The 18,278-nt window shown below is 36.8% G+C and overlaps 2 protein-coding genes across 2 annotated transcripts in view; one reads left to right on the forward strand and one right to left on the reverse strand.

Moving 5' to 3' along the window:
* The first annotated feature begins 599 nt into the window (after nucleotides 1–599).
* On the forward strand, nucleotides 600–2,527 carry CCR4 (C-C motif chemokine receptor 4). The gene has a single exon (XM_007426282.3). It carries the CDS (start codon nucleotides 602–604, stop codon nucleotides 1,679–1,681), a length of 1,080 nt encoding a protein of 359 aa, XP_007426344.2. The 5' UTR covers nucleotides 600–601; the 3' UTR covers nucleotides 1,682–2,527.
* Nucleotides 2,528–7,256: 4,729 nt separating this feature from the next.
* GLB1 (galactosidase beta 1) overlaps nucleotides 7,257–18,278 on the reverse strand; it is a 49,155-nt gene continuing 38,133 nt past the window's right edge. Inside the window, exons 14-16 of the mRNA XM_007426280.3 lie at nucleotides 17,442–17,573; nucleotides 13,844–14,068; nucleotides 7,257–9,873 (exon numbers count right to left, since the gene is read on the reverse strand). Coding sequence (XP_007426342.1) covers nucleotides 9,613–9,873; nucleotides 13,844–14,068; nucleotides 17,442–17,573 — 618 coding nt within the window. The 3' untranslated portion in view covers nucleotides 7,257–9,612. The remainder of the gene's footprint in view (nucleotides 9,874–13,843; nucleotides 14,069–17,441; nucleotides 17,574–18,278) is intronic.

The raw sequence follows: 18,278 nt of genomic DNA on the forward strand, positions 1-18,278 counted from the left end.
GGGTGAATGTTCAAGTTCTTCATCAGTCTTCATCAGAACAGGTGGTGCATATATAGTAACAGGATAATGGAAGAAACAGAAAAGTCCAAAAGTTTCCCTCTTAAGTCTACAGGCTGGACTTAGGAGACATCCAGACAAAGTGCTGAAATAATTCTAGTCAATTATAACACATATTTTTCTCCTGCCTCGAGCAAACCCCATCTGCTTCTGGTAAGGCAGAAAGAAGAAAATAATGACAATTTTTATAGTAGCAAAGCCAGATTGTGTACTATAATCGAATGACTGGAGGAAATGGTTCCTTCTGTCTCAAAAATGATATTAGAGCACCAGTAATTAGGTTATTCAGTCTGAAGTTTCTGTCTTGTCTCTGAACTGCATTTCTTCCAAATATTTGGAATATCTGTATTTTCTTGTTATTTAAAAAAAAAATATTATGTTGACAGTCTAGTTTTACACATGATTACTCTGAAGCAATACCACTGAGTTTAATGGGCCTTCCAGGTAAGTATGCATAGGATGGCAACCTTAGTTCCTCTGAGTAGAAAGATATGATTTCCTGTGTTGACATCCTTCATCCTTTCATTTAGGTTTCCAAAAGAAAATGAGATCTACAACTGAAGCAGCCAGTGTCAACATGGGATTCTCTTTATATTCTTTGTATGACTATGGTGAAGAATATGGTCCTGAACCATGCACCAAAGAAGAAGTAAAGAGTTTTGGATCATGGTTCCTTCCCACTTTTTACTCACTAGTCTTCCTGCTTGGTTTGACAGGAAATACTCTTGTTGTCTTGTTGCTGTTGAAGTACAAGAGGCTGAAAAGCATGACAGATATTTATGTACTCAATCTTGCCATCTCTGACTTGCTTTTTGTTCTTGGTCTTCCTTTCTGGTCTTATTTCATGGCTGATAAATGGGTATTTGGAGATACTTTGTGTAAACTAATCTCTTGGATCTTCCAGATTGGATTTTTCAGTGGAATCTTTTTTATCATGCTCATGAGTATTGATAGGTATCTTGCCATTGTTCATGTTGCATTTTCATTGAAAGCAAGAACTGCCACCTATGGCACTCTTTCTAGTCTTATTGTATGGCTAGTGGCCATGAATGCTTCTGTTCCAGAACTGATATTTAGCACATCAGTAAATGACTCTAATCGTACTGAATGCAAATTAGTATACTTTAAGAAAAGCACAACATGGAAACTCTTTAGTTGTTTGGAAATCAACGTATTAGGCCTCATTGTGCCCTCCATCATCATTTCCTTTTGCTATGCAAGGATAGTTTTGACCTTGGTTCGTTGCAGAAATAACAAGAAAAAGAAGGCAGTGAAGATGATATTTGTCGTGGTGGTTGCGTTTTTTTTGTGCTGGACACCTTACAATATTGTACTTTTTCTAAAATGTTTGGATGATGTGGGTATTCTTGGACAATGTGAAATCAGCAAAAATCTGGATTATGCAGATCAGGTGACTCAAATCCTAGCATATTTTCACTGCTGTTTGAATCCAGTCATCTATTTCTTTATGGGACAAAAATTCAAGTTATACATCAAACAGTTCTTCGAAAACTGTATCTTTTCGAAAATATTTTGTAAATCTTGTGGGTTCCATGAGTCTTTCTGTTCTGAGTCATCACGTTCAGGTTATACTCAATCCACTAGTGATGAAGAGACATTCTGAAGAACCTGAAATGATGTCTTTTGAAGTTGGACCAATGCATCAGAACAATGATAAATTTCATATCGTGACAAATAAGCACTGCTTCAAGTAATTTTGAAAAAATTGAACAGCCCATCCAGCTTGGAAATATGAAAAGCTATTTTGCATTGGACACAGCAGTTACACAGAGTTCTAAGCTTCAATACACATAAGTTCATCCTTTCAGACCTATGGTCAAATTCCTGACAAAGACATTAACTCTTGAGTTTCCTTTCTAATCATGGCATTAGGAGGTCAAGTCTTTTGCTATCTAGGAATGTTATTCTCTTTTCAGAGTTAAGACAGCTTTAAATCAACTGTTAATTGATTTAAACTGTTAATCATTATGCTGGCTAGGGAGTTCTAGGAGTTGAAGTCCACAAATCTTAAAGTTGCTAAGGTTGAGAAACACTGCTCTAGTATCTCAGCTACATAAAATGTAAGCCATGCTCCTTTGCATGGGAGTATGGATCTACCTATGCCTTACTGAATTCAAACTAACTATATAGACATATTATTACATTTATGACTGCCCCAAGTTACCACATTACGAAGGCAGGAGGATCTTGGCCATAACCGTCACCTTCATTTTCCCCTGTTGATAGGGACAAAAGCAGAGGATTCATTCTACCTCCTTCAAAGACATGCCATGATTTTGCAGGATTCACTCTTTCAGTGTCAAATGCACACAACCTCACAAAGTGACTCTGCCATGTTTCTAGATGAGTGTCTCCCTTGCAAGTTTTAAAAAAAATCATTTAAATGGGCAGTCATTTCAAATAATAACACCATTAATACTCAGCTTTTTAAAAGTAAAGAACTGCTGGTTTCTCATGGCCACTTGAAACTTAAGCATTGTATTACTTGACTGTCTATAAAGGTTAGTATAAGAAATGTATGGTTTTGTGAAGAATGTTTTTAACATTTCTATGCTTTATCTTTTAATGAGCATTGTTGAAAAATAAATATCTTTTGTGAAAGATCTATCAATGTCTTTATACAAATTATACGAAAAAAAAAATTAGTCATACATCCCTGCCAGTCTTAAGTAAGGATGTACATCCTCACTTGAATCAAAAGATATATATATCTCAAAGTTATCACGCTCTACGTGAGAATTCACATTTGCAAGCATTAGCAATTTTTTTATTGGTCAATAGTCAGAAATACTATGATGCAAAGGAAAACGTTATTAAGGAAATAAGCATAAAAAGATGATAGTTTCAACTTCAAAAACAAGTCCTTTCCCACTCAGTATCTTATAATTATCCTAAATTCCGAGTTAGTATAATGCACCTATCATGTTTTATGAAAATGTTTATGTTTCATTTTTAAATTGGTTATGACTTAACAAAAGCATCCATTTCATGACACGAAGCCATTTAACATTGCCATTTTTTCCTCAGTAGGTAGACAAAATATCAGCCCATTTCATGCCAAGGAGGTATTCCCATTTAGCACAATTCTCAATAGTGACACTAAGTTAGCCTTCTTCAATGTGTTGCCTTCCATCTAAGTTGGACTACAACTCCCATAACCATTATTTAGCAAATAGATTGGACATAGTGGCTGAACTCCATTCAATTTGAAGTCCAACACAGTCTAGAGGGCACCAGCTGGGGTGAAAGAACCACCAGTAAGCGCCCTCATTTCTTTACATGGACAGTTTTCCATGTTTCATCCAGAGCCATGGCACATAAGTGATTAACAATGAAAATATTATGCTTACTGCTGTTTTATCAATAGTAATAGAAATTTGCTGCTGATTAAAAAATGATTTTACTCAGAGGAGAAGCAGCCATCTCATATTTACTGTAAAACCTGACTATATTACTAATTCGGGGGGACCAGAGAACAATTTTGAAAGGAAGAAATTACCTAGCTTGATTGTACTAGGAATGTATAGATCAAAATACTTGATTTGGACCCTAATTTGCAAAATGGTATGCTTTATCTCAGAATTCTTTGGAGGCTCACCAATTGGTTTGGGATATGAATATGAATGTGACAACTATTTGGAAATCCCAATCTCTTTTTTCATTATCAAGAAATGACTATTTTTGCTCTGATAGTAATACTCTAGTTCAAGAGGATGGGTTTTGGGTTTCCAATAAATAGGAAGGGTGGGTGTGCTATACTAAATCCCTTTTAATGTTGGAAGTTTAAAAGAACTGTACTGTATTGGCTGAATTGGATGGAATATACAGGCAAAGTTGATCTTCTGAACAGATAACATCCAATATATTTTTATAAGAATAGGTTGGGAGTTTTTGAGTAACAATAAACTTTCTGGTAAATTACAGTAATCCCCCTAAGCAACGAACCTGAAAAAAAAAAGAGTAAATGCAAGGTTAGGTAGTTATGAATGAAAATGTGTGCATTTATGGATTTTGTTCCATTCATATCAGAATTACAGGAAGCGTAATAGAGTAGGAGTAAAGGATAGCTACAAAGCAAAGAACAGTGTGGAACATTCTTTTTTTTTTTTTTCAAACATGCTCCCAGTTTTATACTTCCAAGTTCTAAAGATTCCACCAAAATCTAATGTTTGTCCTCAGAAGACAGTATCAAAGAGCATTAAGCACAAGAACAGTCCTGCAATATACTGCTTTGATGTTATGTCCTTCAAAGCACTGTGAAAGAGGAAGTCTGGCAAAACTATCCACTGTGATTAAAAGCACTCTCTTCTCTCTCTCCCCAACCTGGCAATTTCTTTACAAACAGATTTTTTCCCCCTGGGGCATCACCTCCTCCTCAGTCTCACTAATGAAACTCAGAGAAGGCTTTAGAGAAACTCCAGTGGTTTTAGATGTAAGAGTCTAAACCCAATTTAGCTCTTATTTGGCCAAATCAAGTGTACACACTGATATATCTATCATCTATCTATCTACAGTATCTATCTATCTATCTATCTATCTATCTATCTATCTATCTATCTATCTATCATCTATCTATCTATCTATCTATCTATCTATCTATCTATCTATCTACCTCAAAAGAAAGATAGAGAGATAGTATGACTCCCTTTTGGCGTAAGTTTCTAACTGGCTATTATCTTGGCTTATCATTTGATTGCTCTGTACAAAAAGGGGTAAAGACACCCTCAGGTCAAGATGGTGAGTACATGGACACATCCCTATGTATTCCTGGTAAACATACAGAAGTGGTTTGCCATTGCCATCTTCCAAGTGGTTTTTTTAACTTCCCAATCTAGCTTACAGCCCCTGGGATTCCTGGATTGACTAAATTTAGAGACCCAAAAATAGTAAAGCTACTAAGACTGTGCCAGCCTTCTCCCCACCCCCCCTTCAGAACAAGCTGACATTGTAAAACAGTAGGAATGGCCAAGACAGCCTTAGTTACACAAAGGCTAAACACTGGATAGAAGAGATCTGTATCCACCACTCTATCACCGGAGCTCAATCTCCTGCTTCATAGAGGAAGATATAGCTAGTTCTTTTTAACTAACATAAACCCAGAGAAAGGCAGATTGACTTACTATGAACTCACCAAACCATGCAGTAAGATCACAAAGAATAAATGAAACTGTTTGCCTATTCAAATGTCATGGTGGAAAGATGCGCTTGAGTTGGCAGCACAACAGCTTGCAGCATGTCAACAAGAGCCAGAGTCTCAAAAGAAGTGCAAACCAACAGCCCAGAAAGTATGCAGTGGGAAGGAACTTGTGACAGCAACATGCCTCCAGGGATATTCCTGGCTTTCTATTAATTTATTTTTTAACTAACATGTTAAAATTCAACTCAGTGGCAAATGTCTAAGTGTGCCTACTTAGAAACAATACCTGATGTTCTTCCAGACAAAGAGCAGATAGTTTGAAAAAAAAGATGAATGTATTGGGAAAACATGGATGAAAAAGATGAATTCTGAGCTCATTTGTAATAACCTATGAATGAGGCTGGGCTTCTCCACAAAAAGCTGAATGGTTAATATTGTTACTTGGTTGCTACTGCTATTAGTACCATTACATTGACATTAAGGTAATGCACAGAGGGATCATATTTTATTAGTCCCATTGATTACAATGAGGTTTTTTCCCCAGGTATTTGTAAAAGACCATTTATTTGTGAACATTTTTTCCAGAAAGGCACCAAATTCTATGAACATTTTAAATTTAAGACTCTTCCTACACAGTATTTGAAAGGTAGATGGATACCTTCTAACTGTATTGAACAATTTGTGTAAAAATTTCTGCCATAGGTAAGAAGAGGAATTCCTGCCTCAGAGCAAAGATTTTCAGCCTTCTTGCATTAACTTCCCCATTATTACCCTTTAAATAACTCTGAGGCATTCCTTTCCTGTAATCATCTGGAAATGGGAAATAAGTGTTGCATCCACACAGGTATTTGGCAACAGCTGTCTTCCATGATTGAGCTTCAGTTTGTTGGGTTCAGCAAAAATCCCCCTAAACTTTAATTAGTTGCTTCCTCCTTGAAGTTTCTACCTCCAAGTGTTGCCTGTACAGTGGTGCAATGGCATTATGCCTGTAAGAATTATTACATTACACACTGAACTCCACAGTGGCTTCATTTTATTGCAAAATAAATTAAAAGACAGTAAAAAAGACAGTAAATTTCTCATTATATGTGAGGAATATGAACTAATTAAGGATAAGTTCCATCAATAAATGTCATAGTCATGTTGAACAAGGAGCAATTAGAGTCAGAAGACCCAAGAATAAAGATTCTGTCAGTTAAAACTACTAAACTTTACTAGGTACCATACAGAAGACTAAATTAAGACATTCTTCCAACAGGTTTGTATTTAACAGATAACTCAAAAGGGAAAAAAAGGAACAGAAGCCAATTCTTGAAGTGATCTCAGCAGTATCTGTTAGGACATTGCCTTTGTATACAGTACTGTGCAAAAGTTTTAGGCAGGTATGAAAAAATTCTGTAAAGTAAGAATGCTTTCAAAAATATATACTATAATTGTTTATGTTTATCAATTTACAAAATGCAAAGTGAGCAAACAGAAGAGAAATCCAAATCAAATCAATGTTTGGTATGACCACCCTTTGCCCAAAACAGCAGCAATTCTTCTAGGTACACTTGCACACAGTTTTTGTAGGAACTCGCCAGGTAGGTTGTTCCAAACATCTTGGAGAACTAACCACAGATCTCCTGTGGATGTGGGTATGTCTTGTTGCTGTGCTCAGTCTTGCCATGGTGTATGACCTGTGACATGAACTGTCTTCCACAACCTCACCTTAGTAGCAGAGTTTGGCTGTTCCTCACCCAGTTTTAAGCCTCCTACACAGCTATTTCTGTTTCAGTTGATGACTGTGTTTCAACCTACATATGAAATTGATGATCACTAGCACCTGCTTGGTATAATTGGTTAATCATACATCTGACTCTAATCCTACAAGATCCCTGACTTTGTGCAAGTGTACAAAGTGTGCAAGTGTAAGAATTGATGCTGGTCTGAGGCCAAAGGGTAGTCACACCAAATATTGATTTGATTTGGATTTCTCTTCTGTTTGCTCACTTTGCATTTTGTAAATTGATAAACATAAACAATTACAGTATATATTTTTGAAAGCATTCTTACTTTACAGCATTTTTTCACACCTGCCTAAAACTTTTGCACAGTACTGTACACACACACCCAACAGTGGTTTAGCTGGTGGCAGAGACCACAACATGCTTCCTTTCAGCTTCACAGTCCTTAAGTATCTCAATAAAGCTTTGTCTACCCTTGCTGCATAGATTGGAGCTTGAAATGGAAACATGCTCAAAATTTGCAAGAAAAATTGGAATGAGGCAAAAATTAAAAATTTCCACATGCGACAGCTTTAGTTAAATCATTATTAATTACCAGATATGGCAAAGTTCCCTGGGACTCTTGCATCTTGTGGTCTTACACACAATCTTTAAGTCAATCTTAGAGGTAAAAATCATTTTCTCTCTCTCTTTTTAATAAAACATAGCTTTTTCCCAGGTTAAAAGAGTTTAGAATTAAGTCTAGTATCTAGTCTAGTATCAAGAGTTTACAAATGCAGAATAGCATGACATAGATTTCACATTAATCCATCACTGTCATGGATTTATGGTTTATGAAAAGAGAAGTAAGAGGAAATTTGAGCAATCCTTTTTAGAAATGGGTTTTGAAATAAGTTCTCATTTATATTTTTCTAAACTATTTACTTAAAATTCAAGATTCCTTTTGTCAGTCACTCAAGGATCAACAACTTGAGATAATTTTCTTTCCTTCCTAAGGCTGAGAGCTGGCTTAATGCCTAAGGGAGGATTAGAACTCACAATCTCCTGCTTCTAGCCCAGTGCCTTTCACCACTACACTAAACTGGCTCTTGCTTTATACTTTAGTTGTAGGTTTTTCCCTAACATGTTTTGGTTGTGAAATATAAAGCACCAGCTGCTGCCTGGATTCATATCTGCAGGAAGAGCCATTTCACTCATTTGATACAACACTCCTGGTGCATCAAATGAACACACCACACCTCACTGTACCTCCATGTTGGAGGATTCACCTCATCTTCATGGCAAACACTGGAGGAACCATGTGCTTCGGTTGTTCTGTAAAGCTATGAAGGAATAGCTATGGTTGCATGGACCAAATGCCATGGTAAGTTCCAGAACTGCAGGCCTACACTTGATCTAGTGAGACTGTGATAGAGTGTCTGTGAAAGACATAGGTTCCCAAACAGCGAACCTAGAAATAAAAGAACTGTAGTGAGTGGGAAGTCTGGAGGGAAGAAAAGGGAAAAATGGACTCTATGCAGAAAGAGTAATAGAAGGGAAAGATTTTTGCAAGCAACTGTTTTATTTACTTTAATGGAGGACAAGAGGGAACAGTGAGAGATGGCACAGAGGGAGCTGTTAGCATTTTATGCTGTGCTACAAATCCTGTTTACTTTTGGCTGTCAGAGTAGAACAAATAAATTCCTTTGAAGCTATTGTGGAAAAAAAGAATGGAAGTCAAAGAACAATGGAGCAATCAAATAATAAATCTGGATAAAATCAGCTTTTGGTGTAAATTAAATTTTCCCCAAATTTCCCCCACAAATAAACAACATCCATATAAGGTGTAAAACAGCTTCCATAACACAGTGTCCTGTGTACATAGTATAGGGATCACCAGTAGAAACTGGGGAGGGTGATTCACAATGATGTGCAACAGAATTTCCTTAAGGCAAGCTTGATTCCTGGTGACTAACATGCCCATATATAAAAATGGTTTTGCCACTGCTAGTTTCAGGGCTGTAGCCATGTCTGGAACATCATGAACTGCTTTTGATTCAGACAGTTAACTTCCAGAAATCTACTAGATCATCATGAACAGGTAAACTATTTGAAGAATTCTCCAGAATGGCTGCATCCTGATTAACTGACTTTATGTTCTTAAAAAATAATAAAATTAGAGTGACTCCAACAACTATTGTATTGTGATTAAGGATTTTGTACTAACTTGGTTGTGCATTGTCATTTTGGCAACTTTACATTTATTTTCAGACTTTTATGAGGCAGGGGAACAGTGATGGGTGCAGTATTAATAATTTCATCAGTTCTAACACAGACAGACATCATATAAAAGCACTAACGTATTCCAGAACCAAACATGTTTATGCTGAAAAGCTACAATGGTACAAGGATAAAACAGTCTGGCATGTCTAGGAATATCCAGTTAAATTTGGGTGATAAAATAACACCCAGACAAGCTTTAAGAAATTATCCTCTTAATTTAATATGTGGAAAAATCAATTAAATATAATTGGGATTTCACCAGTGTCAGATGACTATTTTAAAAGCACAGAATATGCTTGTTCATTTTCATGGAGTTAAAATCTCTTAAAACATAACACTTCCTACCACTAACCAACCATTTGAATCTGAATATTTTGATAGTCTCAACAGTCAATAAATCCAGCAGAATTATATAGGGCCCAACCACAAATCTTTGGAGAACAGCTTCTCAGAACTGCTTTCATAAAGAAGAGTTCCATTGAGGATGGGTTTGTCTACAAATTCCACCAAACAATTCTGGGTGCCACAAGGAGACTTCTCCAGCTCCAGAATGGTAATATTATTTGGAGAAGATGAAACAAGAATGTTGCTAGGAACAAACAATGTTAACTGAGGGCCACGGGCTGGCCAGTAGCGTCCTAAATTAAAGCCATTGATCCAGACTTGTCCCTGCAAAGGAAAAAAAGAATATAATTTTAGCTATCCTGACTGCAACATTTATTTGAAATCAAATCTGACAAAGTTCTAATTAAGAATTCACAATGACCCTCCCACCCCATGATATCAGGATTTCGGTTTGGAACACATACTAAACAAGTGACTGGAGAAATATCTGTAAGATTATATGGACACTACTAGATGTGGCTTCAAATATGCTCAAGAAGCAAACTGAGCTCCCCACCATCAATCTATGGCAGTGTTTCTCAACCTTGACAACTTTAAGATATGTGGACTTCAACTCTCAGGATTCCCTAGCCAGCATGTCCACACATCTTAAAATTGCCAAAGTTGAGAAACATTGATCTCTTCATTGCAGCAGGAGGGAGCTGGGACTTGGAGTGATGGAAAGTGCCCCCAAAGGCCTTCAGCTGATTAGCACAGGGTTCAATTCGCTGCTACAGAGAAAGGAAGCTCCATCTGGTAATCCTTTTAACTTGTGTGCTGACATCTGTTCTAGGACTCACTGATGGGTGTTATACAACTTAATACTGATTAGACAAAGTGTGAAACAGGAAAAACTGGAACAGTTTAAAAATGAATATCACTAAGTTAGGGCACAAATCTGCCTCTGCAAACCCAATTTTTAACATTTTTGGCAGCTCATTCTGTTTATGCAGGTGCTCTGTGCCTTTTAAAAAGTAAAATCCATTTTAGGAGATAAGTTCTAGAGATATTATCAATCACATTCCCACAAAGTATTAATAAGTTTCAACCTCAGAACATCCTTATCAGAATTATCTCTTGCTGCGGCTTTGGCAAAATTGTCTGCTAGTCTTTTTTGTTGTTGTTTTTGCAGGAGACTAAGAAAAAGACTTTTGTAGCATCAAGCTAAAATATGTGGCAATCTACTATTTGTTCAATACACAAATCAAGCACAAAAAAGTAGAATCTTTTAAGTAACAATTTACCCCAAAAGATAACCCTGAATTTAAAAAGATCCCTGCAAAAAAAAAAAAAAAAAAAAGGTTAGAAAGAACAAGGCTTACTTGCTTCCATTACTGTATTCATTGTGAACCTGACTCTCCCATTTAAAAAATAAATTATTGGGGACAAAAACTCTAGTATTGCTCTTAGATAGATAAACATTTATTTTCTCATAAAACTTAACATTTATTACCACAAAATATGGCAATGGCCAACTTAGATGACTTTAAAGGGGAAACAAAGCTTTTTTATTGTCTCCTTTGAATGTTGTGTAAATGTGGTTTATCTCTATGTGTCTATTGATGGCTGATTTGTCTAAATGCCAAGTTTCCAGGAATTTCCTAGAATTTTTGGATTTAGCTTGATCTAGAATGCTCACAGTTTCCCAGGACTACAGATAGTCCTCGCTTAATGACCACAAGAGAGACCAGAAAATTGGTTGTTAAGTGGGGTGGTCATTTAGCGGTTCACCACATGATCAGACCCAATTTTATTACCATTTTTACAACAATCTTTCAGCGAATCACTGTGGTTGTTAAGCAAATCACATGGTCACTAAGTGGATCATGTGATTGTTAAGCGAATCCAGCTTCCCCAATTGATTTTTTTGCTGGAATTCATCTAATAACCATGTGATTCGCTTAGCGACCATGTGATTCACTTAATAGCTGCAGTGATTTGCTTAATCACCATCATAAAAAGGTCGCAAATCATGATCATGTGACCGTGGAGGGTGATGCGACGGTGTGCAACTGTTGTAAGTGCAAGTACAGATCATAAAGCACTTTTCCAAGACTGTCGTAACTTCGAACCATCGTTAAACAAACAGTCGTTAAGGGAGGACTACCCGTATGGTTGAGTCTGTCTATGTGTTGTGAGATTAAGGAGTTTTCATCATGTCTTCTGACTGCTAGTTGGTGTCCATGGTTGTCTATCCTACATAGTGGCTATTACAGTCCTTACACTGTATGTTGTAGATGACTCCTGTTTTTTCTTCCTGGGCTACTGGATATTTTGGTTTACTTCAAATGTTTTGGAAGGCTTTATTTGGTTTGTGTGCTATGGTGATGCCATGTGGTTGTAATAGTCTGTTGGATGTTTCTGAGATGTTTTTGATGTATGGCAGTATCTTTTTTATAGCTTGTGTTGGTTGTACTATAGTGGGTTGAGTGGTCAGGCACTGTTTGATAAAGTTGTGTGGATATTCATTTTGCTGGAAGATGTTGTATAGGTGGTCTGTTTCCTTTTTCCTTCAAAAACTGTGAGCATCCTAGGCCAAGACACACCATTCAAAAGAGACAATAAAAAACTAAGGAAACAAAAAGACCAGAACACATCCTCTCCAGCAACCAACACACAGATAATCAAGAATTAACACCAGACAAACAAGCAAGCAGAAAACAGTACCCTAATCAAGGAATTACCAAGGAGAAAATCAAACCTCCACCAACACTGGCAGGGCAAGCTACTGTATATAAACAGGAAGCAAACCCCACACTTACTCGCACTGATGTTACCTAGTTGTGTAATGAAATGCCTGCAAGCAAGCAACCAAGCTCAAAGAGGACCAAGGACTCCACAGTTCAACCCTGTGGAGCGACAAATATTCTACTGAAAATCAGCAGTGTCATCCCTTACTAGAGACCCTGTTTTTAACGTTGACTTGCAGCCTTCACTTCTATACAGGAAGGGGTGTTGAACAATGCCTTTCACATAGTTCTATGGAGCTGCATGAAGGGAGACACACTCTCCAATTAGTTAATAACAGATAGTTTGATTATGTGCCATCAAGTCAGTGTCAACTCTTATGACCACAGAGATATATGTTCTCCAAGAATGAGTAATGAGTTATATATGGCCTGAATATAATCTGACAAAGGGCTTGTTTCATATATTCTGGCAGCCATTTTTAATTGTACAATAAAAATCTCACAAATGGGCTAAAATATAGAATAAAACCAGGACACATGAACAACAAGACACACAACAGCACAGATTTAATTAAAAACAAGTAACTATTCAGCTGGGGTGAAAGGCTTTCTCTTGACTAAAATAATACAGAGAAATAGATCTCTGTACTTCAAATGTCATAATGAATGCTCCCCAAGGACACCACCAATGTCATATACATGTTTATCAGATTTGGTGGCAGAATGGAATCCTGAGAAACCACTGTGGCACAGAAGTATTAATAACACTGAATATACTCAACACACAGAACTGTTCCAGAAGGATGTTGTCGAGCAAAATCCTCCATTAAGATACTGCTAATAACATAATTATTCCATGGCATGGAGGAAGATGCCCATGTAATACACATGGCTGAAATGTTAAATTAGAAAGTGCACTGATATTTTCAACCTTAGAAAAGCGCTTAATTAGAAATAATGGACCAAAGAACCTTTTCATTTTCACAAGTTGGGCATTCCCATCACTGATGTTCTCACATGAAAGGATTATAAGAACTGTTGTACTATGATCTCTCTAAGTAGTGATGTATCAAATGGACATTTGGGTCTTGGGCACTGGAACATATTGTGGGGAAGGCAGACTCTTTTAATACGAATTTGCGCAGGATGCAAGTATGTTCTTACAGGAAATACCATGCATCTATCAACTGATATTAATATGGTTCAGCCAATAGGCATCTACAGGTCCACCAGTTGCAAGAGACAGATATCAAACAACATAACATAATATAATTGTAATTCCTAATGACTTGGTTTTATTAGATTATATAGCCTGCAGATAAGATAATGGCTTTGTTGTTTATTGCCAACTTTACCAATCCTTGTGGTTGACATCCTAAATATTTCTATTATGAAGAAGCCATTCAGTCCTAGCACTGGAAGCTAACAATACCAATACTGTCAATATATTCCAGTTAAGCTGCTTCACACTTTGTCTATAAGCAAGGTTGATGAGAAGTACTTTGAAGTTTGACATGAATTTTGAAGTTATGAAAGACATGAACTTTTTATGAAAAAGATTGTACCTTTGTCCACCCTGGAAATTTGAGGTAGGTGTCCTGAGGCAAATCTGGAATTCCACTAGGAATGGAAAAATTCCCAGTATAAAAACTAGGCTCTTCATATGCAGATGCTTTTTTTCCAGATATCTTAGGACTGAAGCCCTCTTGCACTGCTCTGTCAATGTCCAGGGGATATATCTCCCAGTCAAGAAGGATATCTTGAGCAAGAGTTAAATTCAAAATCAGGCCCTGCAAATAAATGTATTATAGACATGTCAGAGAAGAGATAATGGAATTTTAAAAGGGTAGCCTTTAAAATTGTTAGTAATGTTTGGCAGGAATTAAAATATGTGAATGGAAATTTAAATCAACTGATACCATTAATTGCAGTTTGTCTTTAATCTGCCTTGGCAAACAGTAGTCCTGTTATTATTTTATTACAGTAGTATATCGTAAGATTTTTTTTCTCAGCCCAGAATTCTATTATTTTCCTTCATCAAAAAAAGCTATCATTACAGGCCTCATAATCCAAAATCAACATAGTCATTGGCAATGCTGGCTAAGGTTCAATACATATGGAAAATGCTTATTCCAAATAGGCCAGTTTGTTGCTTTAGAATACTCAAAAAAAAAGAAAAGACTAAAGTAATTCCTTTCCAGCTACTTACCCAGTGGTTTAATACTTCACAACAGGAATAGAATCTCTGCTGATATAACTGTGAAGTGATGTTCAATAGATCATTAAGTATTTTTAACTTCCAACAGTTTAACTGAGGTGAGAAACATTTTAAAGTGATAAAACTATTTATAATAACTGACTTTGTGTTGACTGCTTCTTTGGAGGCTCACAGTTGTACTCTATAAAAAAGGTGGATTTATTTGTTTGCTTCTGGCCAGATTTTTGGCAGCCCTATGGGTTAGTCTTAGAGCTTTACTTTAGAAGCCCTCAGTCTAATGACTAAATAGATTTGAACAATTTAGCACAGGTCATCCCATGAGATCAGTAAGTATTTGGGGGTTCTAGAAATACACAGATTTACATTGACCTTTTCAACTGGATTTCTGTTCTGGTTGATTGATGACCTCCTGGGGGAGAGAGACAGAGGGAGTGAGACTACTGATTTTGCTTCATCTCTCAGCAGCTTTCAATATGGGTAAATATGGTTTGTCTCCACAAGTAGGGTATCAGACCTTTGGGCAACTGATTCATCTAAAAGTGTTTCTTTTTTATATAGCACAATTCTTCCAGACTTCTCTTTAGCAAGATTTATTAAGATGGAAAGGAGTATGGGTACAAGAATTCCAGCAAGTAAGCTTAATTTGCCACTTAGAACCAATTTATTCAGATGAAAACAGCCAGAGCTTTACAATGTACGGGGGGGGGGGGAGTACTGGAGGGGGAATCTGCAGTTGGTTGTTTATGTCACATATCATCTGAATCTTTATTAGTCTGAGACCCAACTGTGGTTGATGTGGCACAGTGATTCTGCTCCTATTTACAGAAATGGTTTCAGAGAAAAATAATGGGTGGTTATATTTCTGACATCTGAAGCTCTGTGGTGGATTGCTGCAAGGAATTCTGTCCCTGATGTGATTTAACAAATGTACGAAGGCTCTGGGAAGGGACGCCCATCAGGAATTTGAGGCTACTTGTCATCAGTATACTGATCACACTCAGCTCTACTTCTTCATAATATCTGCATCCAGAAAGTCTGTGCATCTTCTGAACAGTGCTGTGATAGGATAGATCTGGGTTAATAAACAAAGAATGAATCCTGACAAGGTGGAGATTTTGTAGGTGGGTGGATCCCAGGTGTGGGAATCTGGGGAGTTGTCTGGTCTGAAATGGGATGCTCTCCCTCTGAAATGTAATCAGGAAGTATTCCTTGAGTCATCAGCATCACCGATCACTCCCTCTGTGGGACGGCATATAAATTTAATAAATAAAAAATCACTGAAGACTCAAGTCTTTATAGTAGAAGTGTGTACTATCAGCTCCAGTAGTATACTAACTGCATTCTGACTTGGATAGGGAAGCCTAACAACAATGGTTAACAAAGTGGTAACCTCATGATTGGACTACTATAATGCATTCTTTGTGAAGTTGCCACTGTGCTTGGTCCAAAGCCTGTAACTGGTACAAAATACAGTGGTTGGATTACTGAGTGAGGCACTTCAATCTGCATGTTTTTGACATATAAGGGCCGAAACAATTTGAGAATGGATTATCTGATGAAACACCTTTACCTTTAAGACTTGGTCAAGTGTTATCATCACTGGGAACAGTCCTCCTGCAAACTACCTAAGTTATTTATCCAAATAGCAAAAGGTGCTACCATTAACATTAGAAGGTAACTTACAGCATTAACACAGCTCAAATGCAAAAGCTGTCATAACCTGAGCATCCTCTCTAAAGCTCAATTTTTAGAGATTGTTTGTAAGATAAATTTAATCTAGGACTTTGATCTCACCTTTACACTTTAAACTTCACAGTATTATATGATCTGCAAGTTTTCACATCCTGTAGTAAAGCAGTGAACATATGAAAGCTATGTTCCTTAAAGAAAACTATGAAGCCCTCTTTTTTTAAAAAAAAAAAAAAAAAGCTTTTTCTATTTTTTACCAATACACTAGATTGTGGTATCATAGCGAGGTTGCCTCTCAAAAAAGGCAAGAGTTTTTAAGAGAGAGAGACAGAGAGAGACTAATTCACATATGCGTATTTTCTTTAATTATTCATGGTACTGGTCCATATGCAAAACATTTAAGTATCAAGCCAAGTTGTACACAATTCAACTGATAACAGTTAGTAATCTATTTCTGGCCGGATATCCTTGCCATCAAAATCAGAGCTGGCAGCAGACTATATTCCACATAATCAATTCATACAGAGACAATGCTACACATTCATAAGAGGGATGACATGGAGAAAATAAACCTCTATGATTGCAAAGTGAATGACATTGAGAATAAACTCTTGTGCCAGGCAACTCACTGGAAGATGGCTCCCTGATGTTGAAAGACAGTAAGGAGCCAGAAAGGAGAGAATCATTTCACAACTACTCAGTATCAAAACTGGCTAGGCACAGACCACAAATCTCCAGATTACAATGATTAAAACAGAAAAGAGCACATCTACCGGTACTTATCTTTAGAAAAATGTAAATACAAGAGTGATAGGGAGGCATCTCCACTGCTCTAGCAAGCCCACAAGAAGGACTACAGTTATCCAAACAACTGTTCAGATTTCTAAAGGAAGGTGCATTTTGAGACAACACCTCTTCATAATACACTGTGTTGCACCTTGTTTGCATTAGGCCAATGCCAGTGGCATATAAGGTTTAGTCAGATTGTCCATTATGCATATTTCTAAGCATCCTCTCATCTTCATCACGTCAGCAGTGATTTTTGGAATCAGTGCCTTGACTACTAATCAACTGTCATATTTTTTCTAATTAGAGGGGTACAATTGTGTCTCAAAACTCTTTCTTTTCTTCTCATACACTACCTTTAAAAAAAGATGCTATAAGCATTAACTCAATAGCATTAGAAGTGTTGCTTTGTCTTCAGATAACTGGCAGGTTTACAGTTGGCTGGATATTTAAGACAGTTGAAACTGTACCTTGAAGTCATTGTTGTATCGTCCATAATTTACTCGACCCATATTTTCTACCAACAAATCCAGATTGGCTCCTGCATTCCCAGTTATGTTTAGCTTTAACAACTTGTTTCTTTCAAGAATCCCCTGAGGAATCTAGATGAGCAATAACAATATTTTAAAGTTAAACCCAAATCAAGGCACAGAACAAAAGCTATTTTAGTATCCACTGCAGTGTCTTTTTCAGAGGTATTTGCATGTACCTCATCCCCAACTGTGCTAATTTTAATTTGACTAACTCAAAATTATGAAAGTCATTTAAATAACTCAAAATCTTTCAGGTGTTTTTTTTCTTCTTAAATGAATTAACTACCAGTACTTCTGAAGAGGTTCAAATTTCCCCACCCTCTGTGGTCAGGAAGTTTAAATAACAGAAAAAGCAGATAAGCATGGTAGGTGTAAAAAGAAGCATTAAAACAACTATTTTCTTGGTGTTTGTTCTCTTTTTTAGAGTCAAAAATACACCTTCACTTCTCTGATTGATGACAGAAGCTAGCCTTAGTATATATCAAGTCCTAATACACTCTTTATTGCACCTAGTACATTCTACCATTCTTTGATAGAAAGGATGGACAATGTGTTGTTGGGATCACATTTAACATTTTTGGAAGCTAAAAGAACACATAGGTGGGACAGTGATGCAAAATGCACAGAGCTAATACATGAAGAGAGATTTTGGGGGGGTTCTTGGTTTTTTAAAATTCTGTTAACTCTACTGTAGCACTTGACTACACTTTTAGTTCCTGCCTCAAAATGATGAGAAACTGTACCACTATTTTTCAGCAACAATAGTTAGAGGAG

The sequence above is a fragment of the Python bivittatus genome, unplaced genomic scaffold (assembly GCF_059951505.1).
Source record: "Python bivittatus isolate LINGU-HERP-01145 unplaced genomic scaffold, Pbiv_v1 ctg000610_np1212, whole genome shotgun sequence".
NCBI lineage: Eukaryota > Metazoa > Chordata > Lepidosauria > Squamata > Pythonidae > Python > Python bivittatus.

Coding starts and splice junctions, on each gene's coding strand:
- CCR4 (XM_007426282.3), top strand. CDS start 602: ATGAGATCTACAACTGAAGCAGCCAGTGTCAACATGGGATTCTCTTTA.